This window comes from Hevea brasiliensis, chromosome 14 (genome assembly GCF_030052815.1).
Source record: "Hevea brasiliensis isolate MT/VB/25A 57/8 chromosome 14, ASM3005281v1, whole genome shotgun sequence".
In the NCBI taxonomy this organism is placed as follows: Eukaryota; Viridiplantae; Streptophyta; class Magnoliopsida; order Malpighiales; family Euphorbiaceae; genus Hevea; species Hevea brasiliensis.
Genome location: NC_079506.1, coordinates 7,093,528 through 7,114,801, shown reverse-complemented (window position 1 = coordinate 7,114,801; position 21,274 = coordinate 7,093,528). Strand labels below are relative to the sequence as shown.

The window sequence follows — 21,274 nt, the reverse complement described above, 5'->3', positions numbered from 1 at the left end:
TTGATGTAAAGTTTCTGTAAAACTTCCAAAAACTTCCCAAACTGCTTGTCCAATTTGGCTTTCTGAAATCTCTGAGGAAAAGGTAGGAGAGGCTGGTATGGTTCTGATAATTTCTTTGTCTTCCTTGCTTCCTCTTCCTGATCTTTCTTAGCTTCTTCCTCCTTTTTCTCTGCTTGGTCTTTAGATTTTTCTATGGCTTCCTCTATGGGTTCTACCTCTGGTTGTACTAGAGTTCTCCCACTTCTCAGTGTAATTGCCTTACAATGCTCCCTTGGGTTCATTTCTGGTTGGCTAGGCAGTTTGCCAGCAGCCTTACTTGAAGAGCTTGCTTGGTGAGCGATCTGATTCTCTAGCATCTTGTTGTGAGTAGCAAGTTGGTCCACTCTGGAAGTCAGTTGTTTAATCAATTCAGTTTGTTGTTGTTGAGCTGCTAAGAACCCTTCCATCATGGTTTACATAGTCATCTTCGGTTCAGGTTGTTGGTGCTGGAGAGGTAGTGGTGGCTGTGCAAAGTTTTGACCTCTGTTTTGAAATCCAGGGGGCGCTGGTGGTTTGTACCCTTGTTGCTTGTTTATTGGCTGGTTCTGCTGATTGGACCATGAGAAATTTGGGTGGTTCCTCTATCCAGGGTTGTAAGTATTTGAATATGGATTGTTGGGCTGCCTCTGGTTGAAGTTTCCTCCATTATTCACATAGTTCATATGTTCTGAGGAGGGTTCATTGAAATTGTTGTATTCTGAATTCATGTATCCTCCATAGCTGTCTTCAGGTTGACTATTTATACCTACTGCGTTGGCTTGCATCTTCTCGAGTTTCCTTGTGAGCTGATCAAATTGAGCATTTATCATGCTTAGGGCGTCTACTTCTAGTACCCCTGCAGTTTTCCTTGCATTTCCTCTTTCATTTGACCACTCATAGTTATGCTAAGCCACTCTTTCTAGAATTTCAAGTGCTTGTGGCACTGTTTTCTTCGTTAGATCACCTTCTGTAGCTGAATCAACTGTGCTCCTTGTAGATGGTAGTAACCCATTATAGAAGTTTTGCACATAGCTAATCTTCTATACCATGGTGTGGATATTCTCTTTGTAGGTCTTTATATCTTTTCCATGCATCATAGAGTGATTCTCCCTCCTTTTGTCTGAAGGTTTTGAGCTCAAGCCTTAGTTTTGCAGTCTTTGCAGGTGAAAAATACCTTACTAGAAAAGCTTGAGAGAGATTCTCCCAAGTAGTGAATATTCCAACTGGTTGAGAAAGTAACCACTTCCTTGCTCTGTCCCGAAGGGAGAATGGAAATGCTCTGAGTCTTATTGCCTGATCAGACACTCCATTCACCTTGAATGTATCACATAGGGCGAGAAAGCATTGGAGGTGATAGTGTGGGTCTTCTGTGGGTGAACCTGCAAATTGGGTTTGTTGAATCATTTGGAGCCATGCTGGTTTTAATTCAAAGTTGTTGGCTTCCAGTGTGAGTCTAGTGACACTGGGCTCAAATCCTTGAACAGATGGAGCTCCGTAATCTCTCAAGAGTCTTGGTCTATCATTATTGTCGCCCATGGTTGGAAATTCAGGATCTCCTTGACTGTGCTCCTGATGTTTCCTTTCTCTCCTGATGGCTTTCAGAGTTCTGTCTATCTCCGGATCACAGTCTAAAATTTCTTCTTCTAGCCTTGTTCTAGTCATATACCAGATTGAGCACCTGAGAGAAAAGAAGAAAAATATAACTAGTAAAATAAAATTATATAATAAATATAATTACCTAAATCAGCTAAATTGCCTATCGCTTGATATTACTAATACCAAAGAATCCCCGGCAACGGCGCCAAAAACTTGTTTGCTGGTTTTACAACCCCGCAAGTGCACTGATTGCTAACAAGTAACAAAGTGATAAGTAGAGTATCGTTCCCACGAGGATTTTTTTATTTAGCAAGTACCAATCTACACAGCAATTTTGACTGTCTAGGCTTTCGAATGTTTAGAGAGTAAAGTTGTTAACTTTAAACACTAGAATGGTAAACTTAAAATGAAGTAATCTATTTTTGGAACAATTCTGGAGTTAAGATTTCACACTTGAATCTTATTAGGGATGTTATCTCATTTATTTACTGAATTGAGGTTCGTTTTCTTTGATGAAAATGAGCCCTAAGTTATCCCAAATCCCCTTTCAAGACATCTAGGGTGTATTTTAATTAATTCAAACCCTACTTTCGTGGTGATTTGATTAATTAAAATCTTTTAAGACCTTTGACCAATTTTTAGGTTCCACAAAGGTATCAGCCTATGTCTAGGTTAGAATTCCTAGGTTCAAGATCTTGATTTTCTAATATTAATCTTCACCTTTCAATCCTTCAATCAACATTTACAATCATGTCTAAGTGGGTACCATCACATAGCATGCATTAGGATCACAAGAAATTAAATCAAGAAACGAATCTCAAATCCAGTAAATAAAACTTAATGTTCATCCATAATAATAATTACAAGCATTACTCTCCTAAATCCACAATAAGGAAACTAATCACTCATAGTGAGTTCAGCAAACATCATGATAAAAAGTAAAGACAGTAAAAGGAAAACCATGCAAAGAAATAAAGCAATAGGAATCTGTCTAGGAGGATGAAACGAAGAAACCAAAGATAGTTTGCAGCTTTGATCTTGTGGAACTTTAGCTGGAGAACTTCTTTTGATACTGATGCGGAACCCGACAGCAGCAACCTTCAGTAGTCTCCCCACGACAGTCATCTTTTTTCTTTTTTTTTTTTTTTCTCCACCCCTACTTTTGACGTTTTCTTTTCTATTTATATTGGTTGCTCTAGGGTTAGGTTGTTCTGAGTCTAAAGGGCCTTAGGAGTCTCGTTTTTATCCGAAAACAGGAGGAAAATTCGAGTTATAAAACTGGCTGCAGCATAGTATACGGCCATGTGTCACTACACGGGTCCCGCAAAGTAGGGGCGTGTAACTTGCTGGAGGAGAATCACGTGGTCTTTTTTTGGCATAGAAAGTTACACGGGCCTTATTACACGAGCCGTGTACTGTTGTTCCCATAAGTTTCTTCAAACTTGCGCTCAGCAGAGACTTACACGGGTCCCTGCAGATTACACGGGTCTGATTACACGACCCGTGTACTTGTGTTTCTCATCAATTCTCTTGGCTTTCTTCTGACAGAGATTTACACGGGTCTGGGGCTTGGTTTACACGACCCGTGTACTTTGTATCAGCAGCAATTCTCTGTCTCTTGACTCCTTCAAGCTTTTCTTGCACTCCTATACTTCTGTAACTTCACCAAAACACCTGAAATGATGCAGAAAATATAGAATTAAGAGCTTTACAATAGAAATTACGAAAACTAATGAAATCAACTATTATGCATGAAAATACTTGCCTAAATGCTATGAAATAGAGTGTAAATGTGCTTAAAAACATCTATACAATTCAAGTGTATCAACTCACAAACCCTAATCCTATTGTGTTTTCTGAATTAATCACAATACTGCACAATAGGCCAAAAAAAAAAAAAAACAATATTTATGCCATTCATACTTGATATGCTTGGTTTGCAGGGAAAATATGACTCAACCATGGGACATCTGGAGTTATGAATAAACAGGACTGCAAAAAAATTGAAAATTTCAAAACCATATTCACAATCAAGTCAAAATATTTTTATGTGTTCAACAGCTCTAGAGTCAACATACCTGATTTCTCTCTTTTCCATCCTAGAGCAAAAATCTGAACTTGCTGCAGATAGCATAATCATTGTTTCTGTGATGCTGAATTCTATGCTGCTTCTAGTCATTGAATGAGAATCATATCTTGATGTAAGGTATGCGAGCAATGATGGGCCAATAATCTCCTTTTTCTTTTAAAAGCCGTCCTTTTAGAAGTGGACATGACTCGATTGCTAGGATTTGAAGCGTAGGTGGGAGGCAATCTTCTGGCAAGTACTGGAGCTTAGGACAGCTCACTATCCATAAATCTTCAAGACAAGTGAGTTTATGGAGGCTCCCAGATATGGATTTCAGATTCTTGAATCCTTTGATGAAAACAAAGATCAGAGAAGTGGGAAGATGTAGACCTTCATAATCTGGAAAGGAAACAAAATCTGTAGAAGGACTTGTAGTATCTACTTCAAGTCGTTTAAGGGAGGAGAGTCTGTCAAGCCCCCACTCTGACATTTGCTGTGTCAGATTTTTGCAGTTCCTAATCTTAAATGTGATCAGGTTTGGAGGCAAGCCTCCTTCTGGGAAAGAAACCAGACTGTGACAGTCATTTATCTCTAAATTTTGAAGAGAAGTGAGATTATGCAGATGATTGGGAAGAGACCTCAAGTTTTCACAACTTGAAAGTGTAAAAGAGAGAAGAGATGGGATGAACAATCTTCTTTCTGAGAACAACTCTAACATAGGAGAAGATGATATTGATAATACAGTGAGATGACGTAACTGATACAGTGACTCTAATAATTTTGTTGTGCAATAGCAAATAGAAAGAATTCTAAGTGAATAAGAAAACTGGTCACTTGAAGAGTACTTGAGAGATGGGCATCCTTCAACATACAAAGTCTCAAGATGAGACGTTGCTTTGCTATCATTACCTGAAACCATAATTCCCTTGGGCAGGGAATCCAGAGAATCACAATCTCGAATCTCAAGACATTTTAGAGTATAGTGCAAACTTGTTGCTGGGAAGGATGTGAGTTTTGGGCAACCGTAGACAGTCAATTCTTTGAGAGATGTGAGACTATTCAGTACATTGGGCAGCTTCTCCAGGTTTTCACATCTACCGATGGTTAAAACTTCAAGGTTGCAAGGTAAATGCCCTTCCTCGTCCTCAGCCAATAGCATGAGCTGCTGACACATTCTGATCTGTAAGAACTTGAGACAAGCAAGTTTACTCAAATTAGCTCCATCTTGCCACAAGTACATCAGTTCACTGCAATCTGCAATATCCAGATCTTCCAGTGCAACCAAGGCCTGTATAAGCTCTTTAGGCAAACTTCTAAGGTTGGGAATTCTCGTAATTCTTATGATAGTGAGGGAAGAGAGGTCAGATATACTTCTGAGAACCTCCTTGGGACATTCTTCAACATAGAGTTCATAAAGAGATGGCAGCGTTTTGGGTAAACATGCTAACTGATGACAATAACAAAGATAAAGTTTTCTGAGGGAACCAAGGCTGCGGGGCAACTTCCCAACCAGCTTTGGACAGTTTGTTATTGCAAGCTCATGCAGATTAGGGAAAGTTGCTACAGTTTCTTCATTGAGACCACATGAACAAGACCATTGCTCCCACTTCAACATGTTCTTAATGCTTAATGTCTCTAGGCATAGAAAGCCATACCCGGAAAAATCAACACCCAATTCTTTCACGCTATCCATGCCTTCTATGCTCAAATGTTTGAGCAATCTTAATTGCCAAAGTGATGGTAATGATGTAATTTTCCAAAAATTACAAAGCTCTAGCTCCACCATATTAATGAAAGACGGATCCCCTATCCATGAAGGGAATATTCTACCACCATATGAGGTAATTGAAACCTTTCTAATATTTTCATGAGGCTGCAGTGACTTTAGAACCTGCAGTTCATTTATTTCATTTTGGAAACCACGAACGTCCTCAATCCACTCGAAGTCTAATTCATGAAGCCCTGGCTTCTCCTTTAGACAGGCAAGCTCTGCATCTTGAATATTCATCACATTTTGCAGCCCTGTAATGCGAAGTTGTCCTTGCAGATTAGAAAATTTCATCAACTCTGTTATCCGAAGTCCACTGCCTTCTCCCACAATAAACTTATTAAATGTGTGGAGTTTTGTCAAATTACCTATATATGGTGGCATCTCTTGCAAACCATCTGTATCTCTAATATCAACATACCTGAGGTTGATTAGATTGCTGATGCCTGAAGGTAACTTAATAAGCTTAAGGCACCCACGCAGTATCAATGTTTGCAGGTTAATGAGTTGACAATATGATTCAGGAATCTGTTCAATGGCAGTATAAGACAAATTAAGGAACCGTAAATGCTTTAGCGCAGCAATGGAACTTGGCAACTCTGCTAACCAATAGCCAGCTAGTGATAATACCCTCAAGCATTTTAATTTTGGAACCAAGTCATTAATCACTGTTCTAGATAAGTAGCAGTGTTGGTACCATGATGAAAAAAGGGGTAATGCTAAGAATGTTCGCAAACTCTTCATTTTGTAGAAACCTTCAAATCTTTGTGAGTTGTCATAAGTACGACGAGTGAATGATGAATGGCGAACCATTGCATATGATTTTTCACCATTCAACTTATCATCCAAATTAAAGCACGTTTCTCCACTAACATATTGAGCCAGATCACTTATTAGGTCGTGCATAACATACAGCCGTTTGTTGTTACTAGACTGTTGGAAAAGCGATCTTGATACTAAGTCATGAAAATATTCCCTACCTAAGACTTCCATTTGCTTCATGGCCTTTGGTTGCTGCAGAAAACCCTCTGCCATCCACAGTAATACCAACTCATTCTCATCAAATTGAAAGCCTTTTGGAAAAATAGCACAGTATGCAAAGCAACGCTTCAAATGAGATGGAAGGTGATGGTAGCTCAAAAATAAGGCTGGAAAAATTCCACTTGTATGCTCAGAAAAACCCCATATCTTGCTATTCAACAGTTGTGCCCACACAGTACAATTTCTTTTACCTCGCAAGAGGCCTCCAAGGGTCTTGGCTGCCAAAGGTAATCCTTGACACTTTTTAACAATTTCTTCTCCCATTTTCTTAAGATTCGAATGTTCATCAAAATGTGTTGTTCCCAAAGCATGCTGGGCAAATACAGACAGACAATCATTATATGACAGTTCTTTCAGATTAAAAGCAGGAACATTACCCATCATCAATGAAATTTCTTGATTGCGAGTTGTGACAATGATTCTACTTCCCATGGCCCCATGTTCAAAAGGGCTGCGAAAGAGTGTCCAAAGATCATAGTCCTCATTCCAAACATCATCTAACACAATTAAAAATTTCCTTCTGGAGAAAATCTCTTTCAATTTCACCAGCAGCAAATTTAAATCTTTGGCATCAAAAATTTCATCAACGGACTGAAGAATTACTTTAGACAACCTAAGAACATCAAAATCTTCACCAACAGAAACCCAAACTTTCAAATCAAACTTCAATGCAGGATCATTGTAGATGAGCTGAGCTAAAGTTGTCTTGCCAATACCCCCCATGCCAACTATGGGAAGCACTGAGACATTTTCATAGCTGGCTTCAGCCTTCAAAAATTCAAGAATCGCCTTCTTTTCTTCGTCCCTGCCATAAATCTTTGCTTCATTCACTAAAGAAGTTGCAGGTATTCTCTCCCTCACATGCCTAACACTTCTTATACTGGACTCTCCTAATTTCAGCCAATCTTTTTGTTCTATGATTTCATTTACTCTAGCAGTAATACCCTCTATCTTGGAAACCATCTCAGCACTGAACTTAACAGTATTTTTCAGATTCACACCAAAAGAGATTGTATGAAAGATTTTCTGCATCTTACTTGCACGGGATAATGGTATCTCGTCAAACTTGCGTCGATGAACCTCAGTGGCAAGTTCATCAAGGACGTCCTCCAGGTCGTAAGCCAAGTCTCTGAGATCAGTCACCCAGATCTTCACAGAGAGATTTGTCATCTGCTTCTCCTCTGCATCTTCAAGAACCGCATGAATTCTCTTGAGCCAATTCTCCCACTTCTGGAGCTGAGCAAGGACTTCTCCTTCACGAACATACTTCAAGAAATTCGTGGAAGTTAATTTATCAAATAGCGATTGAAAGAAAGCAGAAAGAACAGAACCTCCGATTGCAGACACTGCTTCCATCACAAAGAAAACGTTCTTGAACAGAAAATTTTCTTGGAACAAGAAGATTTGAAAAGAAAGATTTGTATCCAAGCACACAACTTTCCTTTGGCTATGTTACTTGCTGTCGTCTCTTGATAGCGGTCCACATGCTGCCGTCCTAAGCACAGTTGGATGTCGGTAGGAAAACCAGCCGCAAGTTGTGGCAGTGATTGTTTGAAAAAAGGAAAAATTATAAGAGGAAAGAAAATAAATATTATTTTTTTAATTATTTTCTTTTTAATTAGGAAAAAATAATAAAAAAATTACTTTTTCTAAGAAAATTATAAAATTACTTTTTTTATAATTTTTTTTAAAAAAATATAAAATAAAATTATAAATCCGTCATAATTATTTTTTTTATTTTTATTCTTCTAAAAAAATAAAAATAATTTTATTTTTAATTCTATCTTTTTTTATTATCTTTTTCATCTAAGGGAAAGGGAAAAAAAATATAAAAAGAAAATATTATTTATTTCTCTCTATTTTCTGTTACTCTTAAATTAGGATTTCAATCCTAATTAACATGTGGCCCAATTACATTAAATTAACATGTGGGCGTCGAATATAAGCAATTGGATATTATTTATATTAAATAATAATTATTTATTAAAGTTAATTTATAAAATTATAACGTGTTAAATTTAAATTTTAAAAATAGTGAATTAAAAAAAAAATATATATATATATATATATATGTCCGAAGCGTTTTATAATTCAATCATATATTCTTTTCAAAATATATAAAATAATTTTGAAACTCTTAATTTTATAAGTTTTTAATGTTTCAATTAAAATATAACATATTTCAAATTGTATACATATTTTTTGAATTTTATAATAAAATCTTTTTTTTTCCCTTTATATTAGAGAGTTGTTTATAGAAAGTGGGGTAAAATTTAGAAAGATTAAAGAATATAAATTTAAAATATCGAAAAAAATTAATTATATTCAAGAAATAATGCAAATAATTTTATTTACTGCCAAAGAATTTTAATAATTCACCCCAAAAAAAAATCATCCCATAATTGGAACAAATTGCATACCCTATTCTCTATTTAAAATATAGAATTTTATCAAAATTTAATTTAATTAATTAATTTTTATATTTAAAATAAAATAATTTAATTCTTTTGCATCCATTCTTTTCTTATAAATGATTTATTTGAAATAAAATCAGAAAGATAAAAACTAATTGAATCCGTGTGATCCACCGATTAATTACTAAATGATATAATTACACATCTAAGGAACTCAATTTGAAGTGCAATTAGCCATAGTTAGAGGCACAGCTGCAGGGGCTGAAGAACTCCTGATTAAACCTGTTTATGGCACAGTAAGCGAAGGAAGATGTGCAAAAGCAACTAGTTTGAAAGGGACAAGCATGTCCAAAATAAATTTGGTTCTAATGGTTTTTTATTCAAGAAAAGTTAACTGAGCGAGTAACAACTTACAGATTACATCTAAATGAAAATATGAAAAAGCTTGAAAAATTCATCACAATTTGTTGACTCGTTGAAATATAAATATCACTGATGCAAATTAAAAGGAAAAAGTACATGTTTATAACTGAAATTTCTGCTAAAATTTAGGATTAACTCATTCCATTAACCTTCGAGCATGTTGATTCCAGAAGGGAAATGACAGATCAACTTGCAGATTCTTTCTCAATTCTCACAATTGCAGACATTATCACCATAAATGCTGATGGCCCAGAAACAATGACTACTGCAAATCTACATTGGGATTCTTCTAACGAAGCTCGACTGAAGAGGAAAGGTTTCCAAAGAAAGGATGATGCACAGCTGCTTTAGCTCAAGGAATGGCTTGATAGGGAAAAAATAATCCCATCTGAAATTCATTCCTGGATTTAGTATGTCTCCATCCTGATTCCTACGCAAAGAACAATTAATTTTAAAGTTAAAAGAAAAGAAAAAGAGATAAAGAGAGAGAGAGAGAGAGAGAGAGAGAGAGAGAGAGAGAGAGAGCTTATAGATTGTAGAACTTGAAAACACCAAAAAGAACAAATACAGAGGGGAAAAAAAAAATCATAAAATGAACTTACAAGCAAGGTTAAATTTATGAGACAAATGGAACCGAACAAGCCTCAATCATATGTCTAGACCATCGAAGTCTCAGGTCCCATGTCAGATATCACAAGCAATCGGGAGTTTCATTTTCGCACCAACATCATAACATAACTAGGTATTTGCCCACGCATTGCATAAATTTTTTAATTGTTTTAAATTGTCATTGTATGTAATGTGGAAAATCACTTGTTTATCTAAATTTTTTTTAGTTATTTATACTTGTTGGTTTCAAATTTTTTGAATTTTTTTATAATTATAATTCATAAATATAAATGTGCATAATAGAAAAAAGATATTCTAAGAAGTCAATTTTTTTTTAATTTTTTTAGTGGACTACGTATTTTAAGCATAATGCATTAAGTATTTGCTTGGTACATTATCATGGAATTCTGCTCTCTATTTTCATTGATTCAATACCTAAAGCACAAAAGATGCACATTATTTTCAATTTGTTATCTCTGCATATTGTCATCCAATCCCTATCCCAATGGCTATCTCCACTTCTATGACATTTAGTCATGCACTTTATCAATCGTAACTTTTCCTTTGCCAACATAAATTCGAAATTCTGGTAGAATGTCTATACAAATCATCATTGAGAAGGCCTCTAAATGAGTTGATCGCTTTGTATGAATATTGCATGAATAAAGCTAATGTGCAGTTGAAAATTGATTATGGTTTTGATGTTTCAATTGATTGCTTTAGCAATTGGAGACCTCTTTTCTTATTTACTGAATTGAAATATAAGTCTGTTCCACTTATTTAAATGGATGACTCATTTTCAGCTGCAACCAAATGTTCCAACAAATCTTTGCCTCTTTGATTTAGACTAGGTATTTTGTTGATCAATTGATAGAAATCAATTTTTTTAATATGCATGGTTTATTTGTAAGATGATTAAATTCCTCGCAACTATTGTTGAAAAAGAAAAAATCAAATTAGCAGTAGCTTGTGATAATATTGTAGGAAATGTAATGGAGAATAAATTGTGACTGAGATTGGTACCTGATTGACATGATGAAATATGCTTGTATATCTAACTTTGCCAAGATCAGTATTATTGTTAGGATATAATTAGGCAGTCGCGTATTAGATGATGTTTTCTTTTTCTTAGCCATGGATATATTTGTCCTGAAAATATCATAGAGCAATACCAGAAAATTAAAAGATGAAGCATTAATAAATTTTAAGAATATGAAGGAAAAAAACTTGGTAAAAACAGTAACAAAAACGTTTGCTAAAGCATTTCATATCAAATTAGTGGCAAAAAACATTTGCAGTAGCTAGAACATTTCAAGGAGCAAAAATATAGCATTTGGATTTGTAGCCTTACCATTTTGTTGAAGGACTCAGTCATTGAATCATGGCATAATTCTTTTTATCGACTTGTTTTGACCTATGTGAACAATTTCCAATATACAAATACAATGAGGTGTCAGCCTTGTTGGAAAAATATATGAGTACAAATAAAGTTAGATCAAAATTAGATGAGTTTATTTATCCTAAGAATAAAAGGTAAGATAAAAGATCAAGCACCAGCAGCCAAATAGTTGTAGTTTTTGGTGTGTTTGCAATATAACTTTTTCTTCTAATCAAATGCTTTCCAATTTATAGCATCAAATAAGGCATGCCAAGAGTTGTTGAATTGCAAGAGCCATTTGATAATTGAAAATTGAATATAATTAACTCATTATTTGCTGAACAAAAACAATAATTGGATTTCTTAAATCCATGGCTGTACAAAAGAACTTTTATTGTCTCTCAAAACTATTACCATGGAATTAATCAATGCATAGCAACCAAAAGTGCTTTTGTGATATAAAAAAGTTTATACTTCCATGAAAATAAAGAGACCTTTTTAGAAACATGATAAAGACATGAAATTTTAATGAGCTGAAAAACAAAGGAAAAAGCCATAGTAATTGAAAGGAAAGAAGTCAAAACGTTCTTATGTTGTTCTGCCCCGTGTTTGACCTCTGCATCAAACTGTTGATTGCCTTGATATCTGCCCAGCGAAAGCTAGGTTACTGCTACAAGGCAACCTAGGGCCAATTCAGCCTCGTATGTTGACCCATAGCCACCTGTGCCAATCAGGTCCCTAATGAAATTCCCAATTGCTTTGACCACACTGTCATAGCCCAGCTCAACTGAAGCATCTGCAAAAGTCAATCCTACTTTGCCTCCCAACTTAGAGATCGTGCTATACTTTTTCCTTCCATGAGTACTGACCACAACAACCACCAAGGAAATACAGAGTATTACAGAAACAGAAATTACCACTGCAATTATAAAAGACATATTATTACTATGACTATGCAATTTTCCATCTCCATTTGAATCAAGAGGTGAGATAAGTCTGGGCATTATTCCAAAAAATTATTCTCTCTAAACCAATCACAGACAATCAGGCGTTGAACCTGGGGTATACGACTGAAAGGTGATTGAAAGTAACATATATTACAGCGAGAATGGAAAGGGTTGAGAAAGATGAGGGTATGTCCCCAGAAAGCCCATTGTTGTTGAGAAACAATTTCAAGATTTTAGGCATTTGTCAAACTTGTAGGAATGGATCCTATTATGGCATCATGAGACAAATCTAAAACTCTAAAAGAAGTCAACTGACCAGTTCAGATGGAATACCCCTTGCTATATTGTTGCTTCCCAGGATATTCAATTTCACAAGTCTCAAAGTCCCTAATTGATTAGGCAGAGTTCCAGACAGTTTGTTTCCCCTCAACTCGAACCGTTGAAGCATCTTCAAGTTACCAATATTGGGAGACGGTGAACCACCAATTTGATTATATGCTGCTTCAAATTGTCATTGGTACACAACTTAGAAAAAATGAATCATGAATATCACGAGATATATGGTTTGCACTCAAAGCAACATAGCTAATGCTTCTCAATAATGCTGTAATTGAGAAATTCTTGTTTATTTTAGTATTGATTAGTACATTTTTATATGTTTATATGCATTTCTTGATTGGTTTTGCAGCAGAATAGCCTCAACATTTGTCCTGTTTTGGAACTAATGACTTATCAAAAATCACCAGATAATGACGTGATGATTATCATAACTGTAATCTGTCCTGTTAAAGATCATTGTGTTATATATGACAATTAATTGCCAAATTATGCAGTAACAAAAAGTTTAGGCTCATCACTAACGCAAATTAAAGAAATATAACTTGCCATCTGTTCTTAAGATAAGGATAATTATCATTAATTAGTACACCATTTTAGCTGGATAATCATATGCGCTCAAGCTTTAGTTTGAAATTTTATTTTCAAAATAAAGAGACAAAAAAGAAAAAAAGAAAAGAAAAAGAAAAATAGCATTCTAATAGTGTATATCACTTTCCAAAGAAAATGATAGCTTAGATTCAGCATTTTGGTTGGCTCACAACACAACACGTCTAGTATGACCATATTAACCATATATTTATTGACAGATAAATAAAATTAGCAAAGCATTTCATATTTAAAGACCAAACCATTATCCATCCATTAAAATAACGTAACAGAACTTGGTATATAAAATGACTTCTTACCTTCGATATGTAGATCAAAGATTGAAGTTGTATCCTTTCCCATATTATGTACAAAAAGGAAGCTGTGACATAAATACAACTATTTTCAGCATACATCTTAAACAACTTGTAAGGAAATACTTGCAGTCAAAAGTGTTCCCTAAATATCAGTAGCCTAGGAATATCAGTAGTCTCTCTAATCATATCTCACCTATTGCAGCTTTTCTAAATTTTGTATTGAGTTTGGTCCTTTGATTGGAAGGGGTACACACATGACTATCACATCTTCCTGCAGAACCACTCCAGCAAATGCATTTCACTTCAAAATTTAGAAATATTTCATCATAATTCCACTCTAATGCCATCATTGGTTGAAATGGGACTTTCTTCCCTCTCACAACTTTTCAATCTCAGTGGGATTTTGACAGTTTTCTTCTGAGCAGTCATTTTCTTATCAACAAGCTCATCTGTTGAACATTTAGATCATAAAAATCAATACAAATTACAGCTGCTTCATTGCAGGGAACCTTTCAAGCATTTTATCAAATCTGTGGTGGCCATACCTGAAAGTTATGCTTTGGTTTATTGCTTCTTTTCCGTAATTAATACAATCTTGATCAGAAAAACCTATATCATGGTCTTCCTTTTGTAGGGTGTGCCTGTGTGTAAAGACAGTCAAGTCCTTGTCCCAAAGGCATTGCTTTTTCCTGTCAGGGATGAGAATGAAATCAGTCTTAATGATGGCAGTAGACAAAAAGCAACTTAAACTTTCAAGTTTGGGAAGAATAAGGCACTCAACAGGTGAGATTGTGAATTACATTGCAATGGAAGAAGGCATTCAAAACGTTGACCTTTGAATGGGATTGAAGACCAAAAGGAGAAGCCATACTAATTGAATTTATCGTGTTAAAAGCATTGAGAGATCCAGGAAATAGATGTCAATTGATAGTTGATGTGATGATTACCATCTTCTTTATGATTTGAAACACATCACGGCAAAGCATTATCAGCTAAACTGAGCCTTAATAAATGCAGATTAAGAAATAGCAGTAATGGTTTCTCCAAAAGCTTTGGATTGCACTAGTGGAAGGAATTAACAATCCATACATCAATGTACATGCCCGTCAAAGGTAATGCATTGTGTCAACTAGGGGCAAGGAACCTTTTAAGTCAAGACCAAAGCAACTAAATAGATATGCTTGAAATGACATGCTTCCATGTTAGATGGCTGCATGCTGGATGTGAATCACAACAATACAAGTGTGCACTATTTTTGTCAACAATCTTCTGTTGACACAGCCTGATATATGTCTTTTAAGCAACGTATGTAGCCTCTTTTTGCTAGGGACCAATGCTTAAGGCTCTACAAGACCCAAGGCACCTCAAAAAGAGGGAGTGGTTTGCCTTTGGATATCTAACAGAGATCCTCCAATTTGTAAATTTTACGAAGACAAATAACGAATTTAATGCTTCATGTTCAATCCTAAAGCTTTGACAATGAAGATGAAATACCATATATCAGAATCATGCAATAAAGAGAACACAAAAGGTTCTTCAATTCAAATTGACAGACACCTACTGAACTAATCAACATGTAACTAGTAATAGATGTGATTTATTTTTTCTGTTTTCTCTAAAGGAGAATAAATCAATCTTTACAAATGAAAGGAGTATTCACCTCAGTTCATTGGACTGATGGCTGGAATACATTGGATTTTGTCATCGTCTTTTTTTGTTTTAGTAAAAAAAAAAATACTGGGTGCATAGGTTCCATATGGTTCCATATAACTGAGAGGAATGGAGAAAAATTATCTGTGAAGCCTAACCCAACTATATGGATTAAGTATTGATTAAATTGTGTTTAGTATCAGCTTCTTGATTTCTTTCAGCCTATATGTACACTTTGCAATTGTAACATAAATAGCAAAAGGGGCTAAAAACAAATGGAATTCTATTAATATGATACTTCAGGACTGGGCATACCTAATCGAAAATAAGGACTAGCTTCTTTGCTAGCATGCATAACCTGATTTGTAGAAATCAGTTCATCACGTCTTCACTGTCCATCTCCACGCATGGGATGTGAGCTATCATAGGCCAAAATACTCCTTTCTCCTTATTGCACTGTTTCTTTAGAAGTGGACAATCCCTGATACTGAATCTTCCAAGTGTGGCAGGCAGGCCTTCCTTTGGTAAGGACCAAAGTTTTGGACAAGCGACAATCTCTAGCTCTTCTAGAGAGGTAAGACTTTGAAGCCGCATGGATAGGGATTCTAGATTTGGAAGTCCACCAATCCAAACAGAAATTAGAGAGGGAGGGAGCAGACATTTGTCATCAGGAAAGCAAACTGCACTTGAAAAACATCCACCAGAAATGCTAAAATCTCTAAGACGAGATAAACTATGCAAGTTCCACTCTGATGTACTGCCATCAACGTCTTCATAATCCCATATCTCAAGGGATATTAGGTTTGTGGGTAAATCAGCTTTTAGACATGACATAGCACCTGGACAGCCAGATATTGTAAGCTCCTGAAGAGATGTGACATCTCGCATCCAAGTAGGTAGAGACTTGAGGTTGACACAATCATAGATACTCAATGTTCTTAGGTTGGGAAGGAACAGAGCCGTTTCTGGGAAGGATAGTAAGCCAGAACAATTGCTTATATTTAAGTCAACGAGATTTATAAGGCTGTAAGGGTACTCAGGGAAGATTGTTATAATATTACAATTCCAGATACTAATATATTCAAGAGATGAACTGTCATGCATCATCCTCTCTGAAAGTGGCTCCAATTGCTCGCAATCCCAAATCTTAAGTTGTTTAAGCCGAATGGGTAATTTGCCTGCTGGAAAAGATGCAAGAGATGGACAGCCAACAACCTCCAACTGCTCTAGATGGGACAAATCGTTGGTGCTATTATCATTGTGCATCATCCCCTCTGGTAGATACTTTAGATTTGTACAGTATCGAATTTTTAGCACTTTCAATGTAGTAGGTAACCTGCCAATTGGAAAGCATTCAAGCAAAGGACAATCTTCGATCTCCAAGTCTTCAAGAAGACACTTATTATTTCTGCAGCTAAACATCATTATTTCATGGGGCAGAGACTCTAGAGCACAGCAATTCCTGAGCACAAGCCGTCTAAGTGTGGACAAAAGTCCTGCTTGTGGGGCAGACACATCTTTTGTGCATGATTCCCAATGCGAATGCTTGAGGGGCATGACACTGCACAGCTTGTTCAACAATCGATGCTCACTATTGCAGCCTAGAAATTCAAAATTATCAACACAAGGAGACATTGCATGGTTTTTCTCTGCCAGTGACACAAACTGGGGACAGTCCTCAATTATCAAACGTTCAAGACCCAAAAGATTTTCTAATCCAAATCCCTCAGTGCCGAAACTCATCAGCTTTGTGCAATTAGAAATCACCAGAACTTTAAGTGCTCCCAGAGACTGTATAAACAAGTCCTCCATATGTGTGAGGTCTGACATGCTCTGGATCCTCAATGTTGTTAAGGAGGTGCTGTCAACCATGTTTCTGAATGCTACCATTTTGCACTCTTCTAAATTCAGCTCATGAAGGGACGGAAGGCTTATTACTGAATCTCCCAGTTTCGGGCATTTGCATATTGTGAGCTTCACAAGGGAGGGGAGGCGGCAGGGTAATTTCCCAACCAACTTGGGACAATTTAATAAAGTAAGTTCACGGAGACGAGGAAATTTATCTTCAACTTCTTTGTCAACTCCAGTAGAAGGCAACCATTTTTCCCATTCACACATATCCTCAAATTTCAAAGTCTCCAAAGATGGAAAAGGTTTGTCAGATGGAGAGCCATCCCCATAAAACTCATGATCCACCGTCTTCACTGCATCCATGCCTTCTACATGTAAATATCTGAGTAAAGGTAGTCTACCAAGGGATGGCAATGACGTACAATTTCTACAGCAACAGAGTTTTAGGTGGACTACTTTAGAAAATGAGGGGTCACCTATCCAAGAAGGGAATTTCATACCACCATAGAAAGAAAGTTTAAGCTCTTTAAGACATGTGTGAGGTTGCAGCAAGTTGAGAACTTGCATTTCACATTCTTTATTTCGAAGTTCATCAAATTTCATACTCCATGCCAATTCTAACTCAACAAGATTGTGCTTATTCCTTAAATTAGCATCAAAAGCCTGATGAACATCAATCACATTATGTAACTCTAGAATGGAAAGTCTCCCTTGAAGATTATTCAACTCTTTTAGTTCTCTAATCCCACAACCATTGCCTTTCCCAACAATGAACTTAGACAATTTCCAAAGACCAATCAAATTTCCTATTCCCGGTGGCATCTCATTCAAGTTACAAGTATCTGTGACATCTAGATGACAAAGGTTGATTAGATTTCCAATTTTTTGTGGCAACATAGAGAGCTCCCTGCACCCGAATAATATCAATATCTGTAGATTTAAGAGACTGGTCAAAGATTCTGGTAATCGTTTGATTTTAGTACAAGACAAATTAAGGTATCGTAAGTGCTTCAAACCACTGATTGAGTTTGGTAACCTACTAATGCAATAACCACTTAGCGACAGTACTCTTAGGCATCTCAATTTTGGCACTGCTTCATCTAAGACAGTATTACTTAAATAGCAACAAGCAGCCCAAGATGACAGATGAATTGGCAATGCAATGAAAGTACGTAAATGCTTCAGTTTACCTAAGTCTTTGAACCTATTCCATAGCTCGTACGTATGACGACTGAATGACACATGGCGAATCTTTTCAGTGACTGAGTAGTGCTTGTTACCATCCAGCTTATCATTTAAACTAACAAATATTTCTCCAGCGGCATATTGAGCCAGATCACTAATGAGATCATGCATCACAAACAGTGGTTCCATGCTGCTCGATCGTTGAAAAAATGACCGTGATAATAATTCATTAAAACAAGTATACAACTCTTTTATATGCTTGTTTTCTCCTAGTTGTGGAAGAAAACCCTCAGACATCCACAGCAAAACTAGCTCATCCTGATTGAAACTATAACCCTTTGGAAATATAGAGCAAAAAACAAATAATTGCTTCAAATGTGAGGGAAGATGATAGTAGCTCAACCTCAAGGCTGGAATAATGCCGCTCTTGTCTTCTGGTAAATCCCATAACTTACTATTCAATATATTTTCCCATTCATCAAGATTAGGTTTAGTGCGCAAGAGGCCCCCAAGTGTTTTAACAGCCAAAGGCAATCCTCTACACCTCTTAACAATTTCCTTACCAATCTCCTTCAGATGTGGATGACCATCAAAATCCCTTCTTCCTAAGGCATGCTTTGCAAACAAAGAGAGACAATCATTGAATGATAGCCCCTTCAAATGGTGGCTTGGAACAGTACCCATTATATCAGCAACACCTTGGTTACGAGCTGTGACAATAATTTTACTACTAGGACATCTCACTTTGAAAGTATGGCAAAGTAGAGCCCAAGCTTCATAGCTCTCATTCCACACATCATCCAGAACAATCAGAAACTTCTTCCCCATCAATCTATCCCTCAATCTAACTTGAAGCAAATTGAAATCCTTGGCATCAGAACTCTCCAAAGTGATTGCTTCAAGAATTGTTTTTGTAACTCTAGCAACATCAAAATCCTCAGAAACATAAACCCATGCTCTCAAATCAAAAAATTCCATCACCCTCTCATCATTGTAGACAAGCTGAGCAAGAGTAGTCTTCCCTATTCCCCCCATTCCGATAATGGGAATCACACAAACCCCATTATCCCAATCTTCCCCACTCAACAACAATTCCACAATCCTCTCTTGGTCCTCTTCCCTACCAAAAATCTGCTGTTCATCTACCAAAGAAGTACTAGGCAATCTTTTAAATGATCCACTACTCCTACCTTCACTACTATTAACGCTCAGCTCAAGGCCATCCTTTTGCTTAACAACTTCTTCCAATCTAGCTGTAATTATCTTAATTCTAGACCCCCAGTTATAATTAAACGCCAGATTTCTAGGATTCAACGGAGCAAAGAACTTGGGTAACGCAGTTCGTAACTTGCTTGAGCCCGATTCTTGCTTCTCTTGTAGGTTTTTGCGTAAAACCTCAGTGGCAAACTCGTCGAGGATGTCCTCTACATCATAAGCTAATTCTCGGAGCTCTTCAATCCAAATTTCTAGAAGGCGATTGCTTATTTGCTTCTCCTCTGCATCATCAAGCACTGCATGAATCTGACGCAGTATTTTATCCCACTTCTTCAGCTCCTTATGGACGTGTTCTCTGCGAGCCAGTTTCAGCAAATCTGGAGAAGCTAATTTCTGTAGTATTAGGTTAACTGAAAAAGACAGGATCGTCTCTGCAGGAAAGAACATTCTCACCGAAAGCGATGTTGGTTGTCTATCTTATAAATCTAAGCAAAAACAGCAAAGATGATCGCATATACTTCACTGTTCAATAGCCCTCCACAATGCTGGATCTAAAAAGAATGAACAGAGAAAGAGCTAAAAAGTCAATAAATTTGAAATTGTTTTACAACCAATGACTCAAAAAAATCCCACAAAATCTCCTCAATCAGCAAAATTCATCACTAATCACAGAAATGCCAAGAAACTAGAGTATGAGCTTAGTATTATGCACCTGCCGCTGGAAATACTTCACTGTTCAACAGCACTGCACAACTGAAGATAAAAAGCTGGATCTAAAAAGAAAGAACAGAAAATATATCAAAAAGTCAAGAAAAATTTGTGATTGTTTACCACCAATGACCCAAAAAAAATCCCACAACATCTCCTAAATCAGCAAAATTCATCGAGCAATCACTGCCAATCACAGAATTACCAAGGAATTAATGTAGGGGGTTAGTATTATTCACCTGTCAATTGCCAATAGACGTGGTAGGGAGGAAGGAATGTCCAGCAAGAGCTTGAAGTTGTGGTGGTGGTTGAAGGCAACGACAACTAGGGTTTCGCTTTGTTGGTTGAAAAGAACTAAAGGTACCGTATCTATGTCGTCACAAATACTAATATACGATTATAAAAGAATTATTTTATAATATATATATATATATATATATATATATATATATATATATATATATATATATATATATATATATGTATATGTCAAAGATACATTATTTTACAAAATATATTTATATATTTTAATTTCAAATTGAATAGGCTAATGTGATAAATTGATTAGATGTTTTAAATAAAAAAAAATATTTATTTATTAATTAATTTAAATTACTCTTTTATGTGATTAAAATATTTTTTTCTTCATTTTTTTTTCTTATTTTTTTTAAGTGTGAACATAAAATTTAATATAATTAAATAGAACTATTATGTGACAAAAATTAGCATATACACCACTATAAAAATATGTATTCAAATTAAAGAACTACGATACAAGTTGTATTTAGCAAACTGGTCCCAAAAAGCAAGTTAAAAAAGTTTATTTATTCTTTTTTGTATATATATACTTTTTAAGGTCCTCAATTCAATTATAGTAAGTTTATGGCCATGATTTCAATTTCAAATTATTGCTCGAATGGCCTATTGTGCACTAGCTGACATATAAACTCTGCCAATTTCTCCATCCCAGCTATGGCAATCACACAAATCCCACTAATTGCTAAATGCTTTGCTACTTAATGCTTTGCCACTAAGTAGCAAGTCAAGAATGGAATCACCTGTGTCCTTTTTGTCTGCCACAAATGCTATCTTCATCAACAAAATAATTTGGGGTTCTGAGGTGTGGTATTTTCAGCCAGTGGACATTAGTGCATTAGCACAA

At 36.0% G+C, this 21,274-nt stretch overlaps 2 protein-coding genes and 1 non-coding gene across 12 annotated transcripts; 1 reads left to right on the top strand and 2 right to left on the bottom strand.

Moving 5' to 3' along the window:
* The first annotated feature begins 1,060 nt into the window (after nucleotides 1-1,060).
* LOC131173719 (small nucleolar RNA R71) lies at nucleotides 1,061-1,167 on the top strand. Its single transcript, XR_009144032.1, has one exon. It is a non-coding gene; the product is annotated as a small nucleolar RNA R71 (small nucleolar RNA).
* A 1,260-nt stretch (nucleotides 1,168-2,427) lies between these two features.
* LOC110670625 (putative disease resistance RPP13-like protein 1) lies at nucleotides 2,428-7,997 on the bottom strand. The gene is made up of 2 exons (XM_058134975.1): nucleotides 3,538-7,997; nucleotides 2,428-3,288 (listed from the first exon to the last, which is right to left on the bottom strand). The coding sequence occupies exon 1, from the start codon at nucleotides 7,845-7,847 to the stop codon at nucleotides 3,804-3,806; it is 4,044 nt and encodes a 1,347-aa protein (XP_057990958.1). The 5' UTR covers nucleotides 7,848-7,997; the 3' UTR covers nucleotides 2,428-3,288; nucleotides 3,538-3,803.
* Nucleotides 7,998-9,263: 1,266 nt separating this feature from the next.
* On the bottom strand, nucleotides 9,264-20,507 carry LOC110670635 (putative disease resistance RPP13-like protein 1). 10 transcript variants are annotated; one of them, XR_009143301.1, is made up of 11 exons: nucleotides 20,352-20,507; nucleotides 20,117-20,177; nucleotides 15,469-19,955; nucleotides 14,304-14,456; nucleotides 14,049-14,192; nucleotides 13,697-13,952; nucleotides 13,507-13,568; nucleotides 12,579-12,760; nucleotides 11,289-12,179; nucleotides 10,961-11,086; nucleotides 9,264-9,758 (listed from the first exon to the last, which is right to left on the bottom strand). XR_009143301.1 is itself a non-coding variant. In XM_021832738.2 (3 exons), exon 3 carries the CDS (start codon nucleotides 19,849-19,851, stop codon nucleotides 15,526-15,528), a length of 4,326 nt encoding a protein of 1,441 aa, XP_021688430.2. In that variant the 5' UTR covers nucleotides 19,852-19,955; nucleotides 20,117-20,177; nucleotides 20,352-20,507; the 3' UTR covers nucleotides 15,468-15,525. The 10 variants fall into 10 exon arrangements, 1 of the variants encoding a protein (XP_021688430.2); XR_002497940.2 differs by lacking the exon at nucleotides 14,304-14,456 and having other exon boundaries at nucleotides 11,289-11,351; nucleotides 11,930-12,179; XR_002497936.2 differs by lacking the exon at nucleotides 14,304-14,456 and having other exon boundaries at nucleotides 12,579-12,763.
* Nucleotides 20,508-21,274: the final 767 nt, after the last annotated feature.

Coding starts and splice junctions, on each gene's coding strand:
- LOC110670635 (XM_021832738.2), bottom strand. CDS start 19,851: ATGTTCTTTCCTGCAGAGACGATCCTGTCTTTTTCAGTTAACCTAATA.
- LOC110670625 (XM_058134975.1), bottom strand. CDS start 7,847: ATGGAAGCAGTGTCTGCAATCGGAGGTTCTGTTCTTTCTGCTTTCTTT.